The following is a 22,017-nucleotide window of genomic DNA, read 5'->3' on the forward strand; positions in this document are numbered from 1 at the left end:
TCTTGTAGTGTAGCCTCTGTATTTCTGTTCATGAAGTTTTCTGAGGACTGTGGTCATTGACAAATCCACACTTGACACCTGAAGAGTGTTTCTGATCTGTCGGAGAAGTGTTTGGGGATTCTTCTTTACTAGAGAGAGAATTCTCCTGTCATCAGCTGTGGAGGTTTTCCTTGGCCTGCCAGTTCCTTTGCAATTAGTTAGCTCACCAGTGCTCCCTTTGTTCTTAATGATGTTCCAAACAGTTGATGTTTGGACATTGATCATCTGTGCCACCTGCACTGGCTGTTCAATGTCCAAATGTGCCGACTTAAGACGGTCCATGGTCTAGTCTCGTGCCTACCGCCCATGTTGATTATAAAAGTCGAGGTGCTGTGTTGCAGTACCCGGAAATGTCCCTCGTAAAGGCCTTTGTAGTGGCGTACGGTGAGAATCGCGGTGAAGGAAAACATACTGGCAGTCTGTGAGGGCGGGTGGGATGTACGTGGTGGGATGTACGGCAGGACAGAAGAGAGCGTGCCCACCTTCTCCCGGAGGCGCGTCAGCATGGTTATGAGCGGTTCCCGATGTCATTGTGCCACCGGGATGAAATCCTCTGTGACCGTAAGCAGGGCGCCGTACACCAGCTCGGCTGAGGAAATTGCCAGGTCCTCCTTCGAGGTAGTGGTATGCCCAGCAGGACCCACGGCAACTCGTCCATCCAGTCCGGGCCCGTGAGCCGTGCTGTTAAGGATGCCTTCAGGTGCCGGTGAAAATGCTCCACTATGCCGTTGGCTTGCGGGTGGTAGGCCGTAGTGGGGTTCAGCTGAGCGCCAAGCAGCCGGGCCATTGCTGAGCACAACTCGGAGGTGAACAGCTCACCTCTGTCGGAAGAGGTCCACCAGTGCACCAAAACGGGCGATCCGGTGGGCAGTGAGGGCACGTGCACCCGTTGCAGCGGAGGTATCTGAGAGCGGGATGGCTTCCAGCCATCTCGTGATCGGTCCATAATGTTGAGAAGCTGGGTGACACGATTTTGACATGGATATGGTTGAAATACCGGTGTGGCAGGGCGAAATTCTGCAAGGGCACCTTGATGTGATGCTGAACCTTTGAAGTTTGACAGGGGATGCACGCCCTTGCCCAGTTGCCGACCTGCTTGTGCAACCCATGCCACATGAACTTGATTGGCTGCGACCAGAACCATTGTTGCTCGTACGGATGGGCGAGCCAGACGATGAACCATGTTGAAAATCCGGCGGCGCCAAGCTGTGGGGATGATGGGTCTTGGCTGTCCAGTAGACATGTCGCAAAGGAGTGTGCTGTCAGTGGGCCCGAATCGCACATCCTCAAACAACAGGCCTGAAATGGCAGTGCAGTAGGCGAGCATCTCCTCATTCTCCCGCTGTGCAGCCGCCAGGGCCGTGTAGTTAATGCCTGGGGCCAAAACGTGGATGACATTGATGGTGGTGCGGGACAACGCATCTGCGACATGGTTGCTCTTGCCTGCGATGTGCTGAACGCATGTCGTGTACTCAAGAGATGTGGGCCAAGTGACGCTGCTGCCGAGATGATCAGGATCAGACACCTTTGCAAAGGCAAACGTGAGTGGGTTGTGATCGGTGAAAGAAGTGAAACCCCATAGCGGAAATGCCACATGGCCAGGTAGAACGCATAGAGCACTCGATCAAAAGCGCTGTACTTCTCTCGGGAGGTATCAGGTGACAACTGAAAAAGGCTAGGGGCTGCCAGCTTCCATATTACAGTTGTTCCAGCACTCCGCCCACGGCTGTGCCAGATGCATCAACCATGAGAGTGGTCGGCGCGTTGGCCCGTGGACCAGCATCGTCACCTTTGCCATCACCTCTTTGGCATTGTTGTAAGCGGTCGGGACTGCATCGTCCCGAACAAGGTCTTTCTGCTTGCTGGCCTGGACCTTGAACAGCTGCTGGCACGAAACAGTGATCAAAATTCACCATGCCGACAAACTCTTGAAGTCCCCTCACCGTATAGGGTTTGGGAACCTGGCGAATAGACTCTACCTTGGTCGGGTGCGGGACAGCACCATACTGAGAAAACTGATGGAAGGGAGGCCAAACTGGCACTTAGCAAGATTGATGGCCAGGCCATGCTCGCTGAGCCGCTGGCAGGGCAGCTGGAGGTGTGCACAGTACTCCTGGCGAGAGCAGCTGGCGACGAGGATGTCGTCAAGGTAAACGAACAGGAAATCCAGCCCGCGGCCCACCATGTCCATGAGCCGTTGGAAAGCCTAGGCAGCATTCTTGAGGCCAAAATGCATCCGCAGGAACTCGAAGAGCCCGAAGGGGTGATGATAGCTGCCTTGGGAATGTTATCCAGGTGGATTAGAATTTGATGGTAGCCACGCACCAGGACAATTTTGGAAAATATATCTTGGCACCATCCAAATAGGCCATAAAGTCCTGGATGTGAGGGACAGGGTACCAGATGGCGGTAGTCCCCACAGAGACTCCAGCCCCCAGACGCTTTGGGGACCATGTGAAGCGGAGATGCCCACGGACTGTCTGAGTGGCGCACAATGCCCATTTCCTCCATCCTGCGGAACTCGTCCCTGGTCAGTTGGAGCTTGTCGGGGGCCAGCCTGCGTGCGTGCGTGTGCATGGAGTGGCGGTCTGGTGGTGGGGATATGGTGCTTTACCCCATGCTTGGGGCTGGCCGTTGTGAACTGGGGGGGGGGGGGGGGGGGGGGTTAGGATGTCAGGGAAATCGGCCAAGATTCGGGCGTACTCGTTATCGGAGGGTCACCGAGCCGAGATGCAGCGCAGTCAAGTCAGCGTGGCGCAAGGCAATTGAAGGTCTCAGAATGGACGAGACTTATCCCTTCATGTTGACCAGCAAGGAGTGTGCCCAGAGGAAAAACACCGTCCAGCAGCGGTTGGGCGACGTCAGCGATAGTGAGAGGCCAGATGAAATGACAGGAGTCGAAAGTGAGTGGGATCGTGCAGACTACGTACGTCCTGATGTTGCAGGAGTGTCAGCTCCCGATGGGGGGGGAAAAACGCTGACCTCTGCTCCCGTGTTCACAAGAAAATGCCGCTCTGAATGACGGTCCCAGGTGTAGAGGAGGCGATGCTTCTGGCCGGCCGCAGTAGCCACTACTGGAGGCCGGCTGAGGTGTTTCCCGGATGCGCACAGGGTGGTTGGCATCGGCGGGCCTCAGAACCCCACCTTTGGTGGGAGTACACCACGTACCTTTGCTGGCATCGCTCGTGGCCGGCCTCACTTTGGTGGAGGCTGGGACCAGTCGTTTGAACCCGCCGAGGCACCGCCGACACCCGACCGATGGTGGCGCCACCATGCTGTTTCGCCTGTCACAGCCACCGTCGGTGAAATCCTCATCCGCGAGGAGCAGGCGAACGTCATCAGGCAACTTTGTTCAAATAGGAGGCAGGGCTCGTGGCAGTTCAGCAAGGCGAGCAATTCGTTCATAAGCATGGACGGCTTGCGGTCGCCGATGCCATCCATGTAAAGGAGTTTGGCTGCCCTATCACGGCGGCTGAGACCAAAAGTGCGCAAAAGGTGCATTTTGAGGCCCTCGTACTTGCCTACAGCTGGCGAAGGTAATCGATTAGGTGCCCGGCAGTGTCCTGATCCAGAGCACTGACCACATAGTAGTATTTAGTCGCATCGGCAGTAATCTGTCAAATGGGGAACTGGGCTTCAGCCTGTTCGAGCCTCAGGTGGGGCTGTGATGTCCAGAAAATGGACAGTTTGATGGAAACTGCATTATGCTGGTCTAGATTGTCGGCTGCAAATATGGTAAAATCCAAAATAAGCCGTTTCGGATCATCGGTGTCACCACTGTAGAAGTCCAGGCATTGTGTACACACTGTGTGTCTTTATTAATAGATACATCCCCGGCACTCACGTGCATTCAGTAAATATATTTAACCAAAATCCTTGCTGTAGTTTGTGAGCACACCAGTTAACCTTCAACTCCTTTGTTCTCAAATCTCACCAACCGTCCGCCCCCTTTACCGCGTGATTGGTCGGCACAGATCACGTGAAAGTTCGAGCGCGATAATCAAAGGTTTGAGAACAAATGGCTTGGAGACAAGATGGCGCCACACTCAGTCTCATAATGGCTTCCTTGACTTTCATTGGCACAACTTTCATTGTCCTCATGTTGATAAGCAGCAATAAAAGTTTCCAAAGGTGATGGAAAGACTGGAGGAAAGACTAGGTGCTGAGAGCTCTCTGCATTACCTGCATTAAGGAGGCAATTAAACACACCTGAGCAATTACAAACGCTTATGAAGCCATGTGTCCCAAACATTATGGTGCCCTGAAATGGTGGGGCTATGTATAAACACAGTTGTGATTTCTACATGGTGAAACAAAAATGTATAAAAATACCCTTTAATAAAATCTGACAATGTGTACTTTAACCACATACGATTTTTTGCTATTACAGATCTCAAATTGTGGAGTACAGAGGCAAATAAATAAATGATGGGTCTTTGTCCCAAACATTATGGAGGGCACTGTATACTTGAATCAAGGCAGTATTCTGGTAAATCTCTTCTGCACACTCTCCAAAGCTTCACCTCCTCTGTTTTTCAGTGACCAGAACTGCACACAATACTCCTAACCAGTCCTATTAAAGTTATATCATGACTTCCTGACACATATACTCTATGCCCAGACCAATGAAGGCAAGCATACCATACTCCTCCTCTACCATTATCTATTTATGCTGTTACTTTCAACTGGCCTTTAAATAGAAACATAGAAACATAGAAAGTAGGTGCGAGAGTAGACCACCAGGTCCATCGAGCCCGCACCGCCATTCGCTCATGGCTGAACACTAAACAGACACACTTACCCACAAACAGTAGACACAAGACACAGAACACAAGACACTACCCTCCCCTTTATACCGCTATCACCCCTCTCCACCCCAAGAACCTCGTGATCTCCTGGGGGAGGCAAAAAAACGGATAAAAACCCAGGTCCAATTCGGGAAAAAAATCCGGGAAATTCCTCTCCGACCCCAATCTAGGCGATCGACACTTGTCCAGGAGATCACTCAGGTCTTACTATACTAACCATACCTAGGTCCATATCCCTGCCCTCTCCCCGTAGCCCCTTATCCCCTTGGCAGCTAAAAAACCATCTATTTTAGTCTTAAATATATTTAAAGTTTCTGCTTCCACTGCTCCCTGGGGCAGTGAATTCCATAAATTAACCACCCTCTGGGTGAAGAAGTTCTTCCACATCTCAGTTTTAAAAGAGCTCCCCCTTATTCTGCAACTATGTCCCCTAGTTCTAGTTTCCCCGATCATTGGGAACATCCTCGGTGCATCCACCCGATCAAGGCCCCTCACGATCTTATATGTTTCAATGAGATCGCCTCTCATTCTTCTAAACTCCAAAGAGTAGAGTTCCAGCCTACTTAACCTTTCCTCATATGTCAATCCCCTCATTGCAGGAATTAATCTTGTAAACCTTCGCTGCACTGCCTCCAGGGCTAGTACATCCTTTCTTAAGTATGGACCCCAGAACTGTACACAGTATTCCAAATGTGGTCTCACTAATACTGTGTACAGCTGCAGCAAGACCTCCGTGTTTTTATACTCAATCCCCCTAGCAATAAAGGCCAAAACTCCATTGGCCTTCCTGATTGCTTGCTGCACCTGCATACTAACTTTCAGTGATTCATGTACTAATACCCCTAGATCCCTTTGCGTTGCATTACAACGCAGCTCCTCCTCATTTAGAAAATAACTTGCCCTATCATTTTTTTTCCCCAAAGTGAATGACTTCACATTTATTAGTATTAAATTTCATCTGCCAAGTTGTTGCCCACTCACCTAGCTTATCTATATCCTTTTGCAGACTCTTCCTATCCTCCTCATCCCCTACTTTTCCTCCCATTTTTGTATCGTCCGCAAATTTTGATATATTACACTTGGTTCCCTCCTCCAAATCATTTATATAAATTGTGAACAACTGGGGTCCCAGCACCGACCCTTGCGGAACCCCGCTAGTTACCGGTTGCCATCCCGAGTATGAACCATTTATCCCCACTCTCTGCTTCCTATTTGTTAGCCAATCCTCTACCCATGCTAATATATTACCCCCAATCCCATAATTTTTTATTTTTAGCAATAGTCTCTTATGTGGCACCTTGTCAAAAGCCTTTTGGAAGTCCAAGTATACCACATCCACCGGTTCCCCTTTATCCACCCGGGTTGTTACTTCCTCAAAGAATTCGAGCAGATTCGTTAAACAGGACTTCCCCTTCACAAAACCATGCTGGTTCTGTCCGATGAAGTCATGTTTATCCAAGTGCCCCGTTAGTGTTTCTTTAATAATTGTCTCTAACATTGTTACCCACCTCCGATGTTATACTCTCCGGTCTATAGTTACCCGCCTTCTGTTTACTTCCTTTTTTAAATATAGGTGTTACATTGGCCATTTTCCAATCCACTGGGACCGTTCCTGCCTCCAGGGAGTTTTGGAAAATTATCACCAATGCATCCACAATCCCCACCGCTATCTCCCTCAAGACCCTTGGATGTAATCCATCAGGCCCAGGGGATTTATCCTCCTTCAGTCTCATTAATTTCCCTAATACCACCTCCTTGGTGATCTAAATATAGTATTTAGCTCCTCCATTCCTACCGCCCCCTGTTTATCCAGCGTTGGAATATTTTTTGTGTCTTCTATGGTGAAGACTGATACAAAATACTCGTTTAATGCCTTTGCCATTTCCATGTTCCCCACCAACAACTCTCCAGTCTCACCCTCCAATGGACCAACGTTCACCTTAGCCACCCTTTTTCTTTTTATATAGCTATAAAAACTCTTACTATTAGTTTTTATGTTGTTCGCTAAATTCCTTTCATAGTCTATTTTCCCCGTCTTAATTAATCTCTTAGTTATTTTTTGCTGACCTTTAAATGCTTCCCAATCCACTACCCTCCCACTATCTCTGGCTACCTTATATGCCCTTGCCTTCAGCCGAATACTATCCTTTATAGTTTTACTGAGCCATGGCTGACTGTTCTTACCCTTACCCCTTTTTTTCTTCATAGGAATAAATTTTTCTTGAAGGTTATACAGTATACCCTTAAACGTACACCACTGCTCATGTACCGTCTTATTCTTGAGTCTGCTATCCCAGTCAACTTTGATCAGCTCAGTCCTCATACCTTCATAATCCCCCTTATTTAGACTGAGCACCCTAGCCTGAGTTTCAACCTGCTCCCCTTCTATTTGAATATGGAATTCGACCATATTGTGGTCACTTGTTCCCAACGAGTCCCTAACTATGACATTTTTAATTAATCCTGCTTCATTACACAGGACCAGATCCAAGATTGCCTCCCCCCTTGTCGGTTCTGTGACATACTGTTCTAGGAATCCGTCTCTAATACATTCTATAAACTCTTCCTCTAGTCTACCCTGCCCAGTTTGGTTTGCCCAATTAATATGAAAATTGAAGTCCCCCATGATTACAGCAGTTCCCTTTTTACATGCGTCAACTATTTGCAGATTTATGTTCTGACTAACAGCGTCACAGCTATTTGGAGGTCTATAAATTACACCCACTAGTGTTTTTTCCCCCTTATTATTCTCTATCTGTACCCAAGCTGTTTCACTATCCTGATCCTTCAACGCAATATCCTTCCTCTCTATTGCCGTTATTCCCTCCCTTATTAAAAGGGCCACCCCTCCTCCCTTTCTTTCCTGTCTATCTTTCCTAATTGTCGAGTACCCCTCTATATTTAACTCCCAGTCCTGATCCCCTTGCAGCCATGTCTCCGTAATGGCCACGATATCATAACTATATATACTTAATTGCACCGTTAATTCATTTATCTTATTACGAATACTCCGTGCATTTAGATAAAGCACTTTCAGATGATTTTTACTACCCTTCCTTTCCGTTTTTGCCCCTTTTACATCTAAAGCTTTATCTTCACACATTCTGTCTCCTGTCACATTTTGACTTTCCGCTTCCCCACTGATACCCTGCTCTATTTCCTCTACCCCTGCCGTTATTACCCCCCTTGATACCTCCCCCCCGCTACTTAGTTTAAAGACCTCTCTACTGCCCTAGTTATATGATTTGCCAGGACCCCAGTCCCAGCACCGTTCAGGTGAAGTCCGTCCTTACAGAACAGATCCCCCCTGTCCCAGTACTGGTGCCAGTGGCCCAAGAAACCAAACCCATTATTCCCACACCAGTCTTTGAGCCACGCATTTAGCTTTTTAATTTTACGTACCCTCGCCGATTTGGCCCGTGGCTCAGGTAGCAAATGCCCACATGTCAGATGTGAACTCACCTACCAACAATTGATCCCAATTTACTCTCTCAGTCCTGCCTAATAATGTTGTAATTTGCATTACTCCAATGTAGTACCTTTCCACAAGTTTCATTCAAAGCCATCTTAAAACATATGGAGTTTTAATTTTAGATTTCTAACATCTAGACTTTTTTTAAACTTTCAATATTTCAGACACAGTTTTTGAGATTAAATAAAAGATTATTATTTGTCAATAATTATGTTGTCAGAACTTGAACTGATGGCTTTTTTCTTTTTTTTTTTAATCATTCACCATTTCCAAATAGTATAACTACATTTAAGGAACATAGATGAAAAATGCATTACATGTCCTGGAACCCACAGACTCCAATTGAAATTTGAAAAAGAGTTTATCTATCCTGCCTGGGGTTATTAGCTATTAGGTAAGTCTATTAGCTAACTTAAAAACAATACAGATCGACTCTGCCTCAAAAATAAACAGTTAGATCTGTCAGTATTTATTTTGTTCAAGAACAAAGAACTACTAAAATAAATGTTTTTTAGTAATCACTTGCCTTTTGTGATGTTACTACTTTAGAGATAAATGCACGTTTTAAAACAGTTTTATTGCATTGACCAATTAAGAAACCAGCTTTCTAGAAATAACAGAAATTCCTTTGGACTGAAGACTTAAGAAACCAGCTTTCCAGAAATAACAGAAATTCCTTTATCTGCCTGCAACCTGAATTGAAGAGTTGACATTTATTAAACTATATAATTTTCCTAAAACAATTAACCAAAGCCACAATATAAACATCTTGCAGTTTAGAAATGGGTCTGAGTGATCCAAATTATGCAGTTATCCTTACTTTAGCAGCACATATCCTTTTTTCTTTACCGCCCACTTTAGCTTAAAGTATACCATAATATTTACATTTACAATGTTCTAAATATATTTAGTTGCTTAAAGCAATGATATCTAATAGGAAACACAACTAACCTGTTACACTAATGGGCTTTGTAGCACTTCCTTGGGAAGCTGTAGCCTGGACTGGGTCTGTGTTGTTATAACCTGTGCGGGCAGACCTGGAAATTGCACCCCATTTAGAGATGATCGGTCCGTCACCAAATGGAATTATAGGATCTTCATCCTTTCCCCTTTTTTGAGGGCCAAACATATTTAGACTTCGTTTCACATTAAGGTCCTGAAAGAAGGCAAGAAAGATGTGAAAAATAAAATGTTTAAAATATACAGTTAATAAAAGATTAACAAGGTCGATGACAAATATGTACTTCCAATATGAAGATATTAGTGAATAGGCGACCTTCCCCCACATTACAGCCTTTTAAGAAATGGAAATTCCCCCTTACAGAATACACAGATCACTACCCAATATGCAATAAATGTGCTCTCGTGGAACATGAAAAAACATGTTTTACAAGTGTTTTTTGACAGGTGATGTGGCTTTGTGTAGTACAAAAAAAAACACTTATTTTAAAAAAATCACAGTATGGACCATTTTCAAGGAATACAACCTTCATAATGCAATGGTCACCTGTATGATCAAATTTTAAATCCAATCATTGTTGCTGAAACCTAGATATCTGGATTCTGATCCCCTTCTTCAATTGAAATGATGCCTATGATTCTTGTGCCAAAATTTATGCTCAAAACACAAAACATGTACCATTAGAACACACAAAAAAGCTGCAGAACATTGAACAGTTGATGTGAAATTACTAAAAGGAAACTATGTATGGGTGAGTGGAAGAAAATATATGGAAGGTTATCAAATATTGGTGGAGGCTCACACAAATCAGTATAGATAGATTAGTTGAATGTTTTTATGCTGCAAGTTGTTTACAATACATCAGTGGTTTTCCATAAGGAAATTATGGCATGAAGAGGCATTCTGAATGTAAGATAAATTTACAAGGGAGGTAATAATGACAGGAACTCTCCAGACAACAACCAACCACCTCCTTACAACATATTCTTTCTGGAGCAATGAGGCACCTGAGAGCTGGCCCCTTGCCAATTGCTCAGCTAGATAATATAGAGCAAAGATCAACATTGTAATAAATGGTGTCTGGATCTGTACATAAACTAATAATCATTCCAACCACATTCAGTTCTTTTTTTCACTGTGATAGCAGATAATTAAAAAAAAAAATCAGCTTTCAAAGGCTATTCATAGGACATGATATAATGCAAACTCTGAACACCCAACAGAGTAAGCCAAGGCCCATATAACATGATTTTTAATAACAAAATATATATTAATGAAAGATGATATGGACTCATTGTCAGTCATGTTATTTCATCAAAGGCACTTCCATGCACATGATCTTTACCATCACCTGGAAGGGAAAGATCAGCAGGCACATGGGAATAGCACCCCATTCTGGAATTATAAAGGGACACAGATTTTCAAAGAAATGTCACTGAGAACTTCAAAGAAATGGTTCCTAGTGGACCTACATTTTTCCACAGGTTATAGAAAGCTCAGGAAGCGTAAAAAATTAAATATTAGGGCGGCATAGTAGCGCAGCTGGCAGAGCAGCCTCCTCACAGCGCCAGAGATCCAGATTCAATCCAGACCTCGGGTGTTGTCTGTGTGGAGGTTGCATGTTTTCCCTCGGAATGTGAAGGTTTCAGAATGAATGCCCTGGGTTTCCTCCCACATGTCAAAGGCATGCGAGTTTGTAGGTTAATTGCATTCTGTAAATTGCCCCTGGTGTGCTGGGAGTAGATGCGAAAGTTTGGATAATATAGAACTAGTGTGCACAGATGATTGTTGGTCGTCGAGGAATCGGTGGGCCCAAGGCCCCATTTCCATGCCTTGTCATTAAACTAAATGAAATAGAAGTCTTCCTTTGGTTATTCATTACTTAACACTTGAAACAAAAATATCAGTAAATAACATACAATATACTGAAACTTCGAGAAGCTTGGGAACACCTTCATATAATTATTTCAAGAATCATGAAGAAAATGATCAAATATTAAGTAACTGCTTATTCGAAAACTTGAGAGATTTATACTACTGTAGATCTAAATATCTAATTTACTTAAGACTAGTAAGGTGGCTATTTGATTATTTGATTATGATAGAGCATTCCCTTCGGTCCCAATCTGCTAATTTCTTCCTCTGTAATCCATTACACCCAATACGCATCAACTCTACCAGATATTTCTGCCGTACCCTATAATAGGGCTAATTTACTGTACCATTAACCTATTAATATTTATTTAGCTTGTGGAAGGAAACTGGAGCACGCAGGGGAAGCCAATCATAGGAAGAAGGTTAGAAATCCATAAAAGGACAGTATCAAAGCCAGATTTCTATGGACAATGGTGCACATTGATAAAAGCCATGCAAAAATATTTTATTTTACTTGCATTTACACAAGTATCAATATAAAAATTCTTGAATTGTACTATGTACAATTACATTTCCATCAAATAATACTGAAGGACACAATTACACTAACATACTTTCTTACACATCAACTTGAAATTCTATGCACACATTTCCTTGCTTTGAAAATGAAAGCAGAAAAAATATAAATAGAATTTAATGAAGGACGCATTTTGTTATACTACTTTGGAAATTAATCAAGGTTTCACACTACAGAATCTTGGCAGTAAAATGGTTTCAAGAGCAAAATTAGGGAAGATATTAGTGGTTTCATTTTTCAATCCATTAAGTTTAAAGGAACACTTCAAAATTTGTAGTCACAAGTCATTTAATGTCAATTACAATAATGAAAAAAGATTTTTTGAAAGAGATCAACTGGCTTACCAATATCTCTACGTTGGTGGTTGCCATGACATTCTTGGGATCAGACTCCATTGCACTAATACAAGAACTAATTGTCCCACAGGACCATGGAGAGTAGTGGGACATGTTGTCATCATCAATTTTGGTGCTGACACACAAGTCACTCGTATTCTCAGAGAACTGTTAAAAGACAAGCAAATATATTACTATTCTAATAGGTAATATTTGTAATAATTTACAACTTCACCAAAATTCATTCAGTATGCATGTGTACATAGACACACACTTTGCTAGGGTCCGCATGAAATTTGAATAACTGAATGATAAATGGTTTGGGGTCTATTGAGGAGGGGGGGAGAAAAATGAGGATGGGGACATGTGCTTTAAACTATTAACATATTTTCCTAAAGCAAATGGTAAATATTAAAAAATATACAATTATATTAATATCATCATTAAGAGAATATTCTTAAAAATGTTTTTCTTGAATCAGTCACTGAAATTAGTATAGTAGAAGTATACTTCCATAGTGGTGGCTTTATTTTTAAACAAGCTAAATGTTGGCAAGCCCAAGATGACTAAACACGATAGATCTCAAGTGGTGCTATTGTAGCTGTCATGGAGATAAGCACGTCACACACACTGACTAAATAGCAGAGCATGTGAGAAGCAGGGCACGTTAGGTGAAGCTAATACACATATACTGAAGAGGAAGAAAGCAAAAGGCCAACCCAAATTTAAAATAATATCCTTCTTTCATACTTTACCATTTACAAATGCCGCTAACAATGTTTTATAACTAATTCCACACTCACAGAAAATGCAAAAATACCAATATATTTTTCCTGTTATATTCTTCAACTCAGATCAGCCTCAGAAGATCCAACATTACTGAAGCATATTGGAATTTTATTGCAATCAGCTGAGTAAAACGATATCAGAGAAAGAAAATACAAAAGGTACAAATTACTGGAGTAACTCAGCAGGTCAGGCAGCATTGCAGGAGAACATGGACAGGTAAAATTTCAAACACAAAGTAAGCCTTGCTCTTTAACTACAGCTTTATAATAAGGAGTGTCTGTGGATAAATATTCACAATATTTTGTTTTCTATTACGTGTACAATGTATGCTCAAATTTAATGTTAAATAAATACTGTTCATTGTTGTTTAACAATAGGCTAGTTTCTTGAGCAGATACTTCTGTATTCAAAAAGGTGTCCCAACTAGAAATTAGAATGACAGTGAAACAAGAGCTTTGCTGCTCACTGAAAGAGGAAGCTGAAGCATTCCACCATAATTTGAAGAAACAGTGAACTTCCTAAAAAGATGAAAATACATGATAATGCATAAAACATGTATTTAGTAGGAGTGGATTCTGTAGTAACAATGCAATGTACTATTACTATTTATTTCAAAATTAACAAGTGGTTATTAGACCTAACAAGTAATTGTTACTATTACATAAGAGTCAAAATAAAGGGAAATAATATGGACGTTCTTTATGTTAGGCAATATAAAATGTCAAACCTTTGTGGAAAAGCAAGTTTCATAAGTTCATAAATGATAGGAGCAGAGTTAGTCCATTCGGCCCATCAAGTTACTCCGCCATTCAATCATGGTTGATCTATCTCTCCCATCTAACCCCATTCCTCTGCCTTCTCTCCATAACCTCTGACATCCGTACTAACCAAGAATCTATCTATATCTGCCTTAAAAACATCATCTATAACCTTCTGTGGCAAAGAATTTCACAGACCACTGACTAAAAAAAATAAATCCTCATCTCATCTCCTTCCTAAAGGAACGTCCTTTAATTCTGAGGCTATGACCTCTGGTCCTAGACTCTACCACTGGTGGAAACATCCTCTCCACATCCACTATGCATTTTTAACATTATCACATAAGTTATGCTTTAAAACGTCATGCAATACTATCACAGATCACCTCAAAAGTAAAGAATTACTTGTAATATCGTAGATCGAACAACTTTCTATAGCTAATATTGCACCAAATTCATAAATTTAAACTAAATGCTTATAGCGGATCATTTGCCAAGAGTCACAGAATTGAAGTAGAGCCGAGCTGAATCACTGTACAAATAATCTGGGACAAATACCGTACGTACTCCATTGACACAAGAGCAAAAGCTAGCCTTAATATTTTCATTTGTCATTAATCAATAAAAAGTAAAGAACAGTTGTACCACTGGTGGTGAATCTGTGGAATTTATTGCCACACATGGCTGGGGAGGACAAGTCATTGGGTATTTTAAAAGTAGAGATTGATAGGTTCTCGATTAGTAAGGGCGTCAAAGGTCACGGGGAGAAGGCAGAAGAATGGGGTGGAGAGGGGAAAATAGACCATGATCAAATGGCGCAGACTCGATGAGCCGAATAGCCTAATTCTGTTCCGCTTATGGCCTATGGAGGCAAAGATTTGGTCCATTGACCCTGCCACAGCTCCCAGTACAGCACTCTCATCAATCCTACTAATCCAAAATATTTCTAGAGGCTGCAGAGAGTGGTGGGCTCAGCTAACCCATCACAGGCACGGTCGTTCCCACCATCAAAAACATCTACACGTGGCACTTCCAAAATAAGGCAGCATCGATCATCAAGGATCCCAGCAAACTGGGCCATACCCTCCACTCACTGCTACCATTGGGTCACTAGAGAGGTATGCTGTCACAGCTGTAGATGTGTTGCTTTGGCCATAATGTTTCCAAGCAGCATCTCTAAACTAAACTAAGGTGGAACAGATGCCCAAAATCCAACACCACCAGGTTCAGGAACAGCTACTCTCCTACAACTATCAGGATCTTGAACAAACCTACACAACCCTAATCTTACCTAGACAACAGAACATTATGACCCAAGCTTGCACTACTTTTAGTTTAGTTTTACAGCACGGAAACAGGTCCTTCGGCCCACAGAGTCCGCACCACCCGAGATGCCTGCACATTTGCACCACCCACACACACACACACACACGGGACAATTTACACTTATACCAAGCCAATCAACCTACAAACCTCTACGTCTTTGGAGTGTGGGAGGTAACCGAAGATCTCGGAGAAAACCCACGCAGTTCACGGAGAGAATGTACAAACTGCGTACAGACAAGCACCGTAGTCAGGATTGAACCCAGGTCTCTGGGGTGTAAGGCAGCAACTCTAACGCTGCGCCACCGCTAAGTCTATTAGACTATTTTCTATTATGTTTTTGCACTCATGTCCGTATTTTTACTCAGTTATTTTTCTTTTACAAACATTAAGTAATTTATGTTTAGTTTGTTCGTGCCTGTTAGTCCGATTCTACAGTATATGCATGCGATCCTGCTGCAAGCAAAACTTTTAATGTGCCTGTACCTCACCATACTCGTGCATATGACAAGAAATCAACTTGACTTCATTACTATCATTTTAAACTCCGATTTGACTTGCATACCTCTGAGCTGAAATCCACACTGAACAAGGGGGATGGAGGAGCTGAGGGTTGTGCTACTGTAGACAAAGCAGAAGAGACAAGTGGAGGCTTCTGAGTAGAATATTGAGCCCATTGATCTTGTTTCCGTCTTAACAGGTCATCGAAGCCTGGCTGCTGCATCCGGCTGTACGCTTCCTGCAAGGAAGATACAAGTGACAAATAACCTTTAATTCATAACTTCAAAACTCTAAACACAAGACAATGTATCTTCTTACCAATGCACTTAATTTTTAAACAATATTCAGAATCCAAATGAAATATTGCATAACTTCTCTCCAATTGGCATAATAAGTAAATAAGCATAACCTAACATTAAACATTAAGATTAGGGTTGTGTAGAAACAAGGAACTGTAGATTCTGGTTTACCAACAAAAGTGCTGGAGTAACAGCGGGTAAGGCAGCATCCCTGGAGAACATGGATAGGTGGCATTTCGGGTCTGAACCGTTCAGTCTGAAGAACGGTCCTGATCCAAAACTTCACCTATCCACGTTCTCCAGTGATGCTGCCGCCTGATCCAACATATTGCTCTTAAATTATGAAGCTACTTTATTTTGTTTACCAGTATAGTTGAGTACCATTATAATAGGCTTAACTTGCAAAATAGACTACATCCCATCAAAATGAAACCATTACAATAGCAAATAATTCTTTATTTATTGAAGGATCACAATTGTTGCCGATATGTTAAAAAAAAAAAAGCAAAAATATTCCAAACTATCCTACTCTCTGCATGGCGATGCTCCTCTGTTCATTTGATGGTTGCCCAGCCATAGAACAATATCCATCAAGTGAGCTGTATCGTTCTCGTGGTGGATGCTGGTAGGTGGCTGAAGGTACCACATCCATCGGAGGCAAAGAATTACTCCGCATGACATCATCCCGTGGATACATCTGTGGCCTCCACATGCGTCTGCTATCATAGACTGGGGCATACATTCCAGAAGGGACCGCAGGAACAGAACCATACTGCTGGGGTGGGCCTGTCGGGTAGGGCGAGGATGCTAGTCGTTCTCGTGGTGGATATGCATTGTAGTGGTCCGTGAATGGCACAGTGGGTGGGAGAGGGGATTCTGGCATACTGTTGGGACGTACATAGCGGGGAAGACAAGCAGACACACCAGATGGTAGACCAGTATGTGGAGGGTAATATCCTCCTGTGTGAAATTAAAAGAACAAAGAAAAAGGTACACAAATATCAAGTTAAACTATTTGTCATCTAGAACAGATTATACAACCTTAAGTCAAACATTAGTAAGTGCATTAGAGGTACCGTTGCCCAGCAGATTTGTAATAATCAACTTTCTCAATTTTTTATGCTATGTGGAACATTATGATATAATTTAAAAAAAACACATTATGAATTAAAAGATTGTTTGTTAAGAAATGGCTGCATATTAATCTATAAAATTGATTGTTCTGTATTAAGTGGTGGGAGGGAGTGGAAGCGCCTTCTTTACTTAAAATAAACCATTAATAGGTCCTAAAATCTCAAATTATTTTGCAATTTAAAAGGCTGAGAAATTTAAATTAAATATATTCCTACAAGAAACAAATAGAATAAGGTGATTAAGGTCAAAACTGAACTGACACTTTGAAGTGCGTGATGTGAATAAGTTACTCAGCCTTAATGCCTGCTGCTGAAGAAGGCGGGTAGGCATTGGAGATCTTTTAAATTGCTGGAATACATAATTTTAAAAGATTGAGACCTGTGCATTATTGGTAAAGCCAGCATTTATTGCCCATCTCTAATTGGCATAATGGAGAGCGTGGTGAACCATTACAGTCCTTCTACTGAAGCACTTCCTCACTGTTGTTCAGGAAGGTGTTCCAGAATTTTGAACAAATGACAATGAAGGAGCAGTGATATCTCAGAGTCATGATGTGGTGTTACTTGCAGAGGAACATGTATTTGAACCACTTGTACTTGTTGGTATGCGACTCAAGTTGGAGATGTGCTGTCAAAAATAGTTGGTTAACAAATGCATTTCATTTTGTAAATAATGTACGTTGCAGCTATTATGCATCAGTGGGGGGGGGGGGGGGGCAAAGATAAAGGTTTAGGATAGTGTATGGGTTACCAAATCAAATGGTATTCTTTGTCCTGGGTGGTATTCAGCTTCACAGTTGTTGTGGACTGCACCTACCCAGAAGCTTATAGATGGTGGAAAGGCTTTGTGGTATTAGGAGAAATATTACTTGCCCCAGATACCCAATTTTCTGTGTTTCTGCAGCCAATTTTTTAATGTAGCTGGCTCACTTAGGTTACTGACAGATATTATTGGTGGGAAATCCGGTGATTGCAATGCCTATTAAATGTGCTTGAATTATCCCTGGCAGGTATTGGCAGATGGTGAATCCGCTACCCCTGTTCAGAAAGAAAGGAGTAAGCCAGCCAAGAATTTAAGCTAGTGAAAAATAAAATCACAAAAACTACAGTTGGTGGAAATCTGAAATAACAGAAAACGCTGGAACTTAGTTCTCACGTATTCCTTTGTTCACCCATCCCTCCCTTGTATTCTCTGCCACCAAAATCTAATTTGTTTTCTCATTCCTATTTTTAATAAAGGATCTCAAAACTGAAACGTAATGGTTTATCTTTCCACAAATGATGAGTAAACCGAGCATTTTGCTTTTAAATTAATTCCAGATCTAAGTAAAATTCTTAAGAAATCATAACCTGAGATAAAAAAGGAAATCAGGACCTGTTAACACAACCCTGTTAAAGTTATAATTGTGAAAATTCAATGTCTTTATTCAATGAGTAATTGACTAGATAAATGGCAATGCAGCATCATGGTGATCAAGTTGAGTAACAAAGTTACAGGTAAAGACATATCCACGTTTTCTCCTAATTTAAAGAAAGAGATGTACAGACTAAACCTCAATATCAAAATTTACAGGGGTGCTATAAGATTGCGAAACACCAGGAGTGGCTGTGAAAGAGAAAAGGTTTAGAAATACAAAGTTATGTAGAAATACAAGGTAGTGTGTGCAGTACTGTTCACCACATTATGAGAATTATAGGGTGACACATGTGTACGGTGGTAAAGTTGCTGCCTTAGAATGTCAGAGGCCCGGGTTCGATTCTGACAATGGGTGCTGTTTGAACGGAATTTGTACGTACTCCCTGTGACTGCATGGTTGTTTGCCCACATTCCAAAGACATGTAATTAACCAGGTTTGTAGATTAATTGGCTGTAAATTTCCCCTAGAGTGTAGTAAATAGAACTAGTGCAGGGGTGAATGTTGGTCGACGTGGACTTGGTGTGCCAAAGGGCTTGATTCCACATTGTATCTCTAAATTCAATTAAGGAATGTGGAGGGTTTGGAAAGTATGTAGGAGAGAATTATCATGATTACAGGGTATTAGCCATGAGAGATAGGAGTGTCAGAGGCTGAGAGACGACCTGATAGAAGTATATAAAATTATGAGGTTCATGGATAAAGTAGGTACAGTATTTTTCCCCAGGGTAGAAATGCCAGAGGGCATTAATTTAAGATGAGAGGGGGAATGTTTAAAAGGAGATTTATGACAAAGGGTTTATTTTAAACAATGTCTGAAAAATTCAGATTTAATGGGGCGTTTTATTGACAAAATTTGATAAATACCGTTGAAACAAAAAGTGTAGAAATAGTGGCGGATGAAAGTAGTAGATGGAAGAGAGTAAATTAATTTATCTCTTAAAAAAGGTTTCACGGGCTTGGCAGTATCTTGTTCTACAAGACTTTGTGAGGCCATTCTAAACTGTGTCAGTATAAACAGACATCAGCACAGCCTAGATTTACCAAGCCATCACCGTGGATGGAAGACTATAGATTTTGGTTTGACTTACCTGGTTGTTGGTAAGCAGGCAGTTCATAGGAAACTGTTGCTCTGGGGTCTGGATAGTACAAATCGGGTTGCTGCGAAGGGTACACAGACACTCTTGACACAGATTTTACAGATGGTAGAGCAGTCACATCTGGTCCAATGTGTGATGACATTACAGCTGAAGTAGGGAGCACCTGGTTGAGAAGCGTCTTGGGAGGTGAACCAATTTTACTGGAAAACAAAATTTAATCTCTGATGATGAAATGCAAATTTAATTGGCATCTTCAGGAGCAATGTGCTTACATTGTAAAATATTAGTAATCGAAGTATCTTAAAAAATAAACAAATAAATAATTTGATAACCAAGGAGATAACTACTCACTTACATGGAAAAAATATTATACTCAAAATATCTTTCTGTTGTCTGTCAAGGATGGGAGCAGCCATTATAAAAATATCTACTCATGCTAACTGCTAAGATCCTGTCCTCACACACTAAATTCACTATCAAAAAGGTTCTTCTCAGACAACATTAAATTTAAACCATTCTGTACATCGGTTCGAAGCTTACTGCAATTAAGCCATTCAAACAAGAAATATATCGGCATAAGTTCTAATATTTTCTTTAGTATGCAAATAAATCAGTTGTGGGAATTTAATTTTAAAAAGACCCAGTTTATTTACTAGATATGAAACATAATGAATTGAGACCTCTAGCAACAGATTCAGTGTTCATTACACAAATTATTACACAACACTTTTGTCCCTTTGGATAGTCCCAAGGTTGACTCTTAAATAAATTTTATTTTTAAGTATCCTCATGAACGATTATTAGAAATTAGATTTTTAAGTACACACTGAAGCATTGAACTACATTTCCTCTCTTGAATGCAGCTTTAGAGTTAACCTTAAAATTATCATGGGCAATAATAATTTTCAACAACATTAACATGGCATGTCCTGATCTGCGATTTTTTATGAGTATAAATTTACTGAAAATAACAAAGCTCCCAATTTTACACTGATCCCAATTTATTTTCCCCACATTCCCATTAACTCCCGCCAGATTCTACCTCACCTATACATCAAGGGCAATTTATAGCGGCTAAATAGCTTACCAACCCGTACATCTTTGGGACGTAAGAGGAGACCAGAGTAAATCAAGGAAACCTATACGTTCTCAGAGAGAACATGCAAACTGTGCACAGCCGGCACCCAAGGTCAGAAATCAACAACTGTCACCTATGACTACAGCTTTTACATAGGTCAGCATTACCCGTCCCATACAAATAGTGCACAAATAACACTGATAGGATTGAAAATGGCTGGGACAGGTCTTCTAATTGAGTGATATTTTGTGAAAGATTAAATGACCTGTGCAGAAAACGGAGTTAAAATGAGTGCCAATTTGTAACAATGAATATCAATCCAAAGTTGTATGGATCTCAAATTTTACAAAAGGAAAGTGATATCTTACGTTTCTGGTGGTGAACCAGATAGTGATCCAGGTGTGCTCAGACAGTTTTGTCCAATTTTCTTAGCATTCTCCAAAGAAGCTGAGGTATCTGCACATCGTGGTATTAGTTGTGGTGTAGTACTTTCTGGGCTAATTATCCCATTTGTTGCCTGCACCATTTTCACAGTGGTTTCAGTGGCTCCTGTTACAGAGACTATATTTCCTGCAGATGTTGTGACTATATTGGCAATTCCAACTTTGTTCTGAAGCGCTTGTGATAGAGGGAAGGGCCTGACTGTAGCATTAATCTTCTTATTCCGCATCCGATACCTATTGTAAAGAATACAGCTAAGTTTTCCACCCCTCCGATAAATACAATATATTAAAAATCAACAAAAGATCATTCTTGTACAGGTTTCAAGGCTCAAAAACAGTAAAGCAAAATTAAAATGGACACCACCAACAGGCAAGTCTGGCATTCTGAAATATTTTCCAGCAAGTCTAACATTTTGTAATGAGACAGCTAATCATTTTCCTCTTCATTTCTAACCAGCTAACAAAAAGTTTCAACTTCCAAACTTGAGCCCACTGAAAATGTAACTGCCTGTGTCACAATTTGTATCAAGATCCATTCATGTCAAATCTCTGATTTACATTTGTTCCTCGGTCAACACCCCAATTTCATAATTATCACACGTGTTCAACCTTCTAAACGTTCTGCCTTTGTCTTTTATCATTAATTTCCTCCGATCATATCACCTGTGGAAATTCCTCCTTTACACCCAACATAATGCTCAGTCTCCAATTCCTTTTCTCTATTATTGGTTGCCGTCGCCTCAGCTGCCCAGGCTCCAAGCTCGGGCATCTCGAATGATATTCCTGTGAGCTTCATGCGAACAAGGAATTTCGCTACACTCATGTACATTGACAATAAACTAATCCGAACCTAAATATCTCCACTTGTTTATCATGCTCATCCTTTTCAATGTTCCTTGAAATCTCTCTTCTACAATGTCTTAATGTGCCATTTGAAAGAGTGCTAATTTTTGATCTCTAGTTTTACTTCATTATAAATTATACGTGCCAAACTGTTGTTATATTGCCCTGAAATGCTGAAAGCCATAAAGATATTTGCTTTCACTGACAAAGCTATCTTTAGAATAAACAACGTGATGCAAGACTGACAACATTATTGCTAAAGTATCAA

At 41.5% G+C, this 22,017-nt stretch overlaps 1 protein-coding gene across 6 annotated transcripts in view; it reads right to left on the minus strand.

Annotated features, from left to right (window-relative positions):
- Positions 1-22,017, minus strand: part of rc3h2 (ring finger and CCCH-type domains 2) — a 101,099-nt gene that overhangs the window by 20,974 nt on the left and 58,108 nt on the right. For 5 of the 6 annotated variants that reach the window (XR_008725948.1, XM_055659886.1, XM_055659885.1 and 2 more), the window contains 6 exons: positions 20,832-21,140; positions 19,377-19,585; positions 16,267-16,697; positions 15,503-15,676; positions 12,077-12,235; positions 9,271-9,475 (listed from right to left, as the gene is read on the minus strand). Coding sequence is in view for 5 of the 6 variants with exons in the window: in XM_055659886.1 (XP_055515861.1) it covers positions 9,271-9,475; positions 12,077-12,235; positions 15,503-15,676; positions 16,267-16,697; positions 19,377-19,585; positions 20,832-21,140 (1,487 nt within the window). In the remaining variant the exon portion in view is untranslated. The remainder of the gene's footprint in view (positions 1-9,270; positions 9,476-12,076; positions 12,236-15,502; positions 15,677-16,266; positions 16,698-19,376; positions 19,586-20,831; positions 21,141-22,017) is intronic. The other variant, XM_055659888.1, reaches the window with a different exon arrangement.

Source organism: Leucoraja erinacea, chromosome 31 (genome assembly GCF_028641065.1).
Source record: "Leucoraja erinacea ecotype New England chromosome 31, Leri_hhj_1, whole genome shotgun sequence".
In the NCBI taxonomy this organism is placed as follows: domain Eukaryota; kingdom Metazoa; phylum Chordata; class Chondrichthyes; order Rajiformes; family Rajidae; genus Leucoraja; species Leucoraja erinaceus.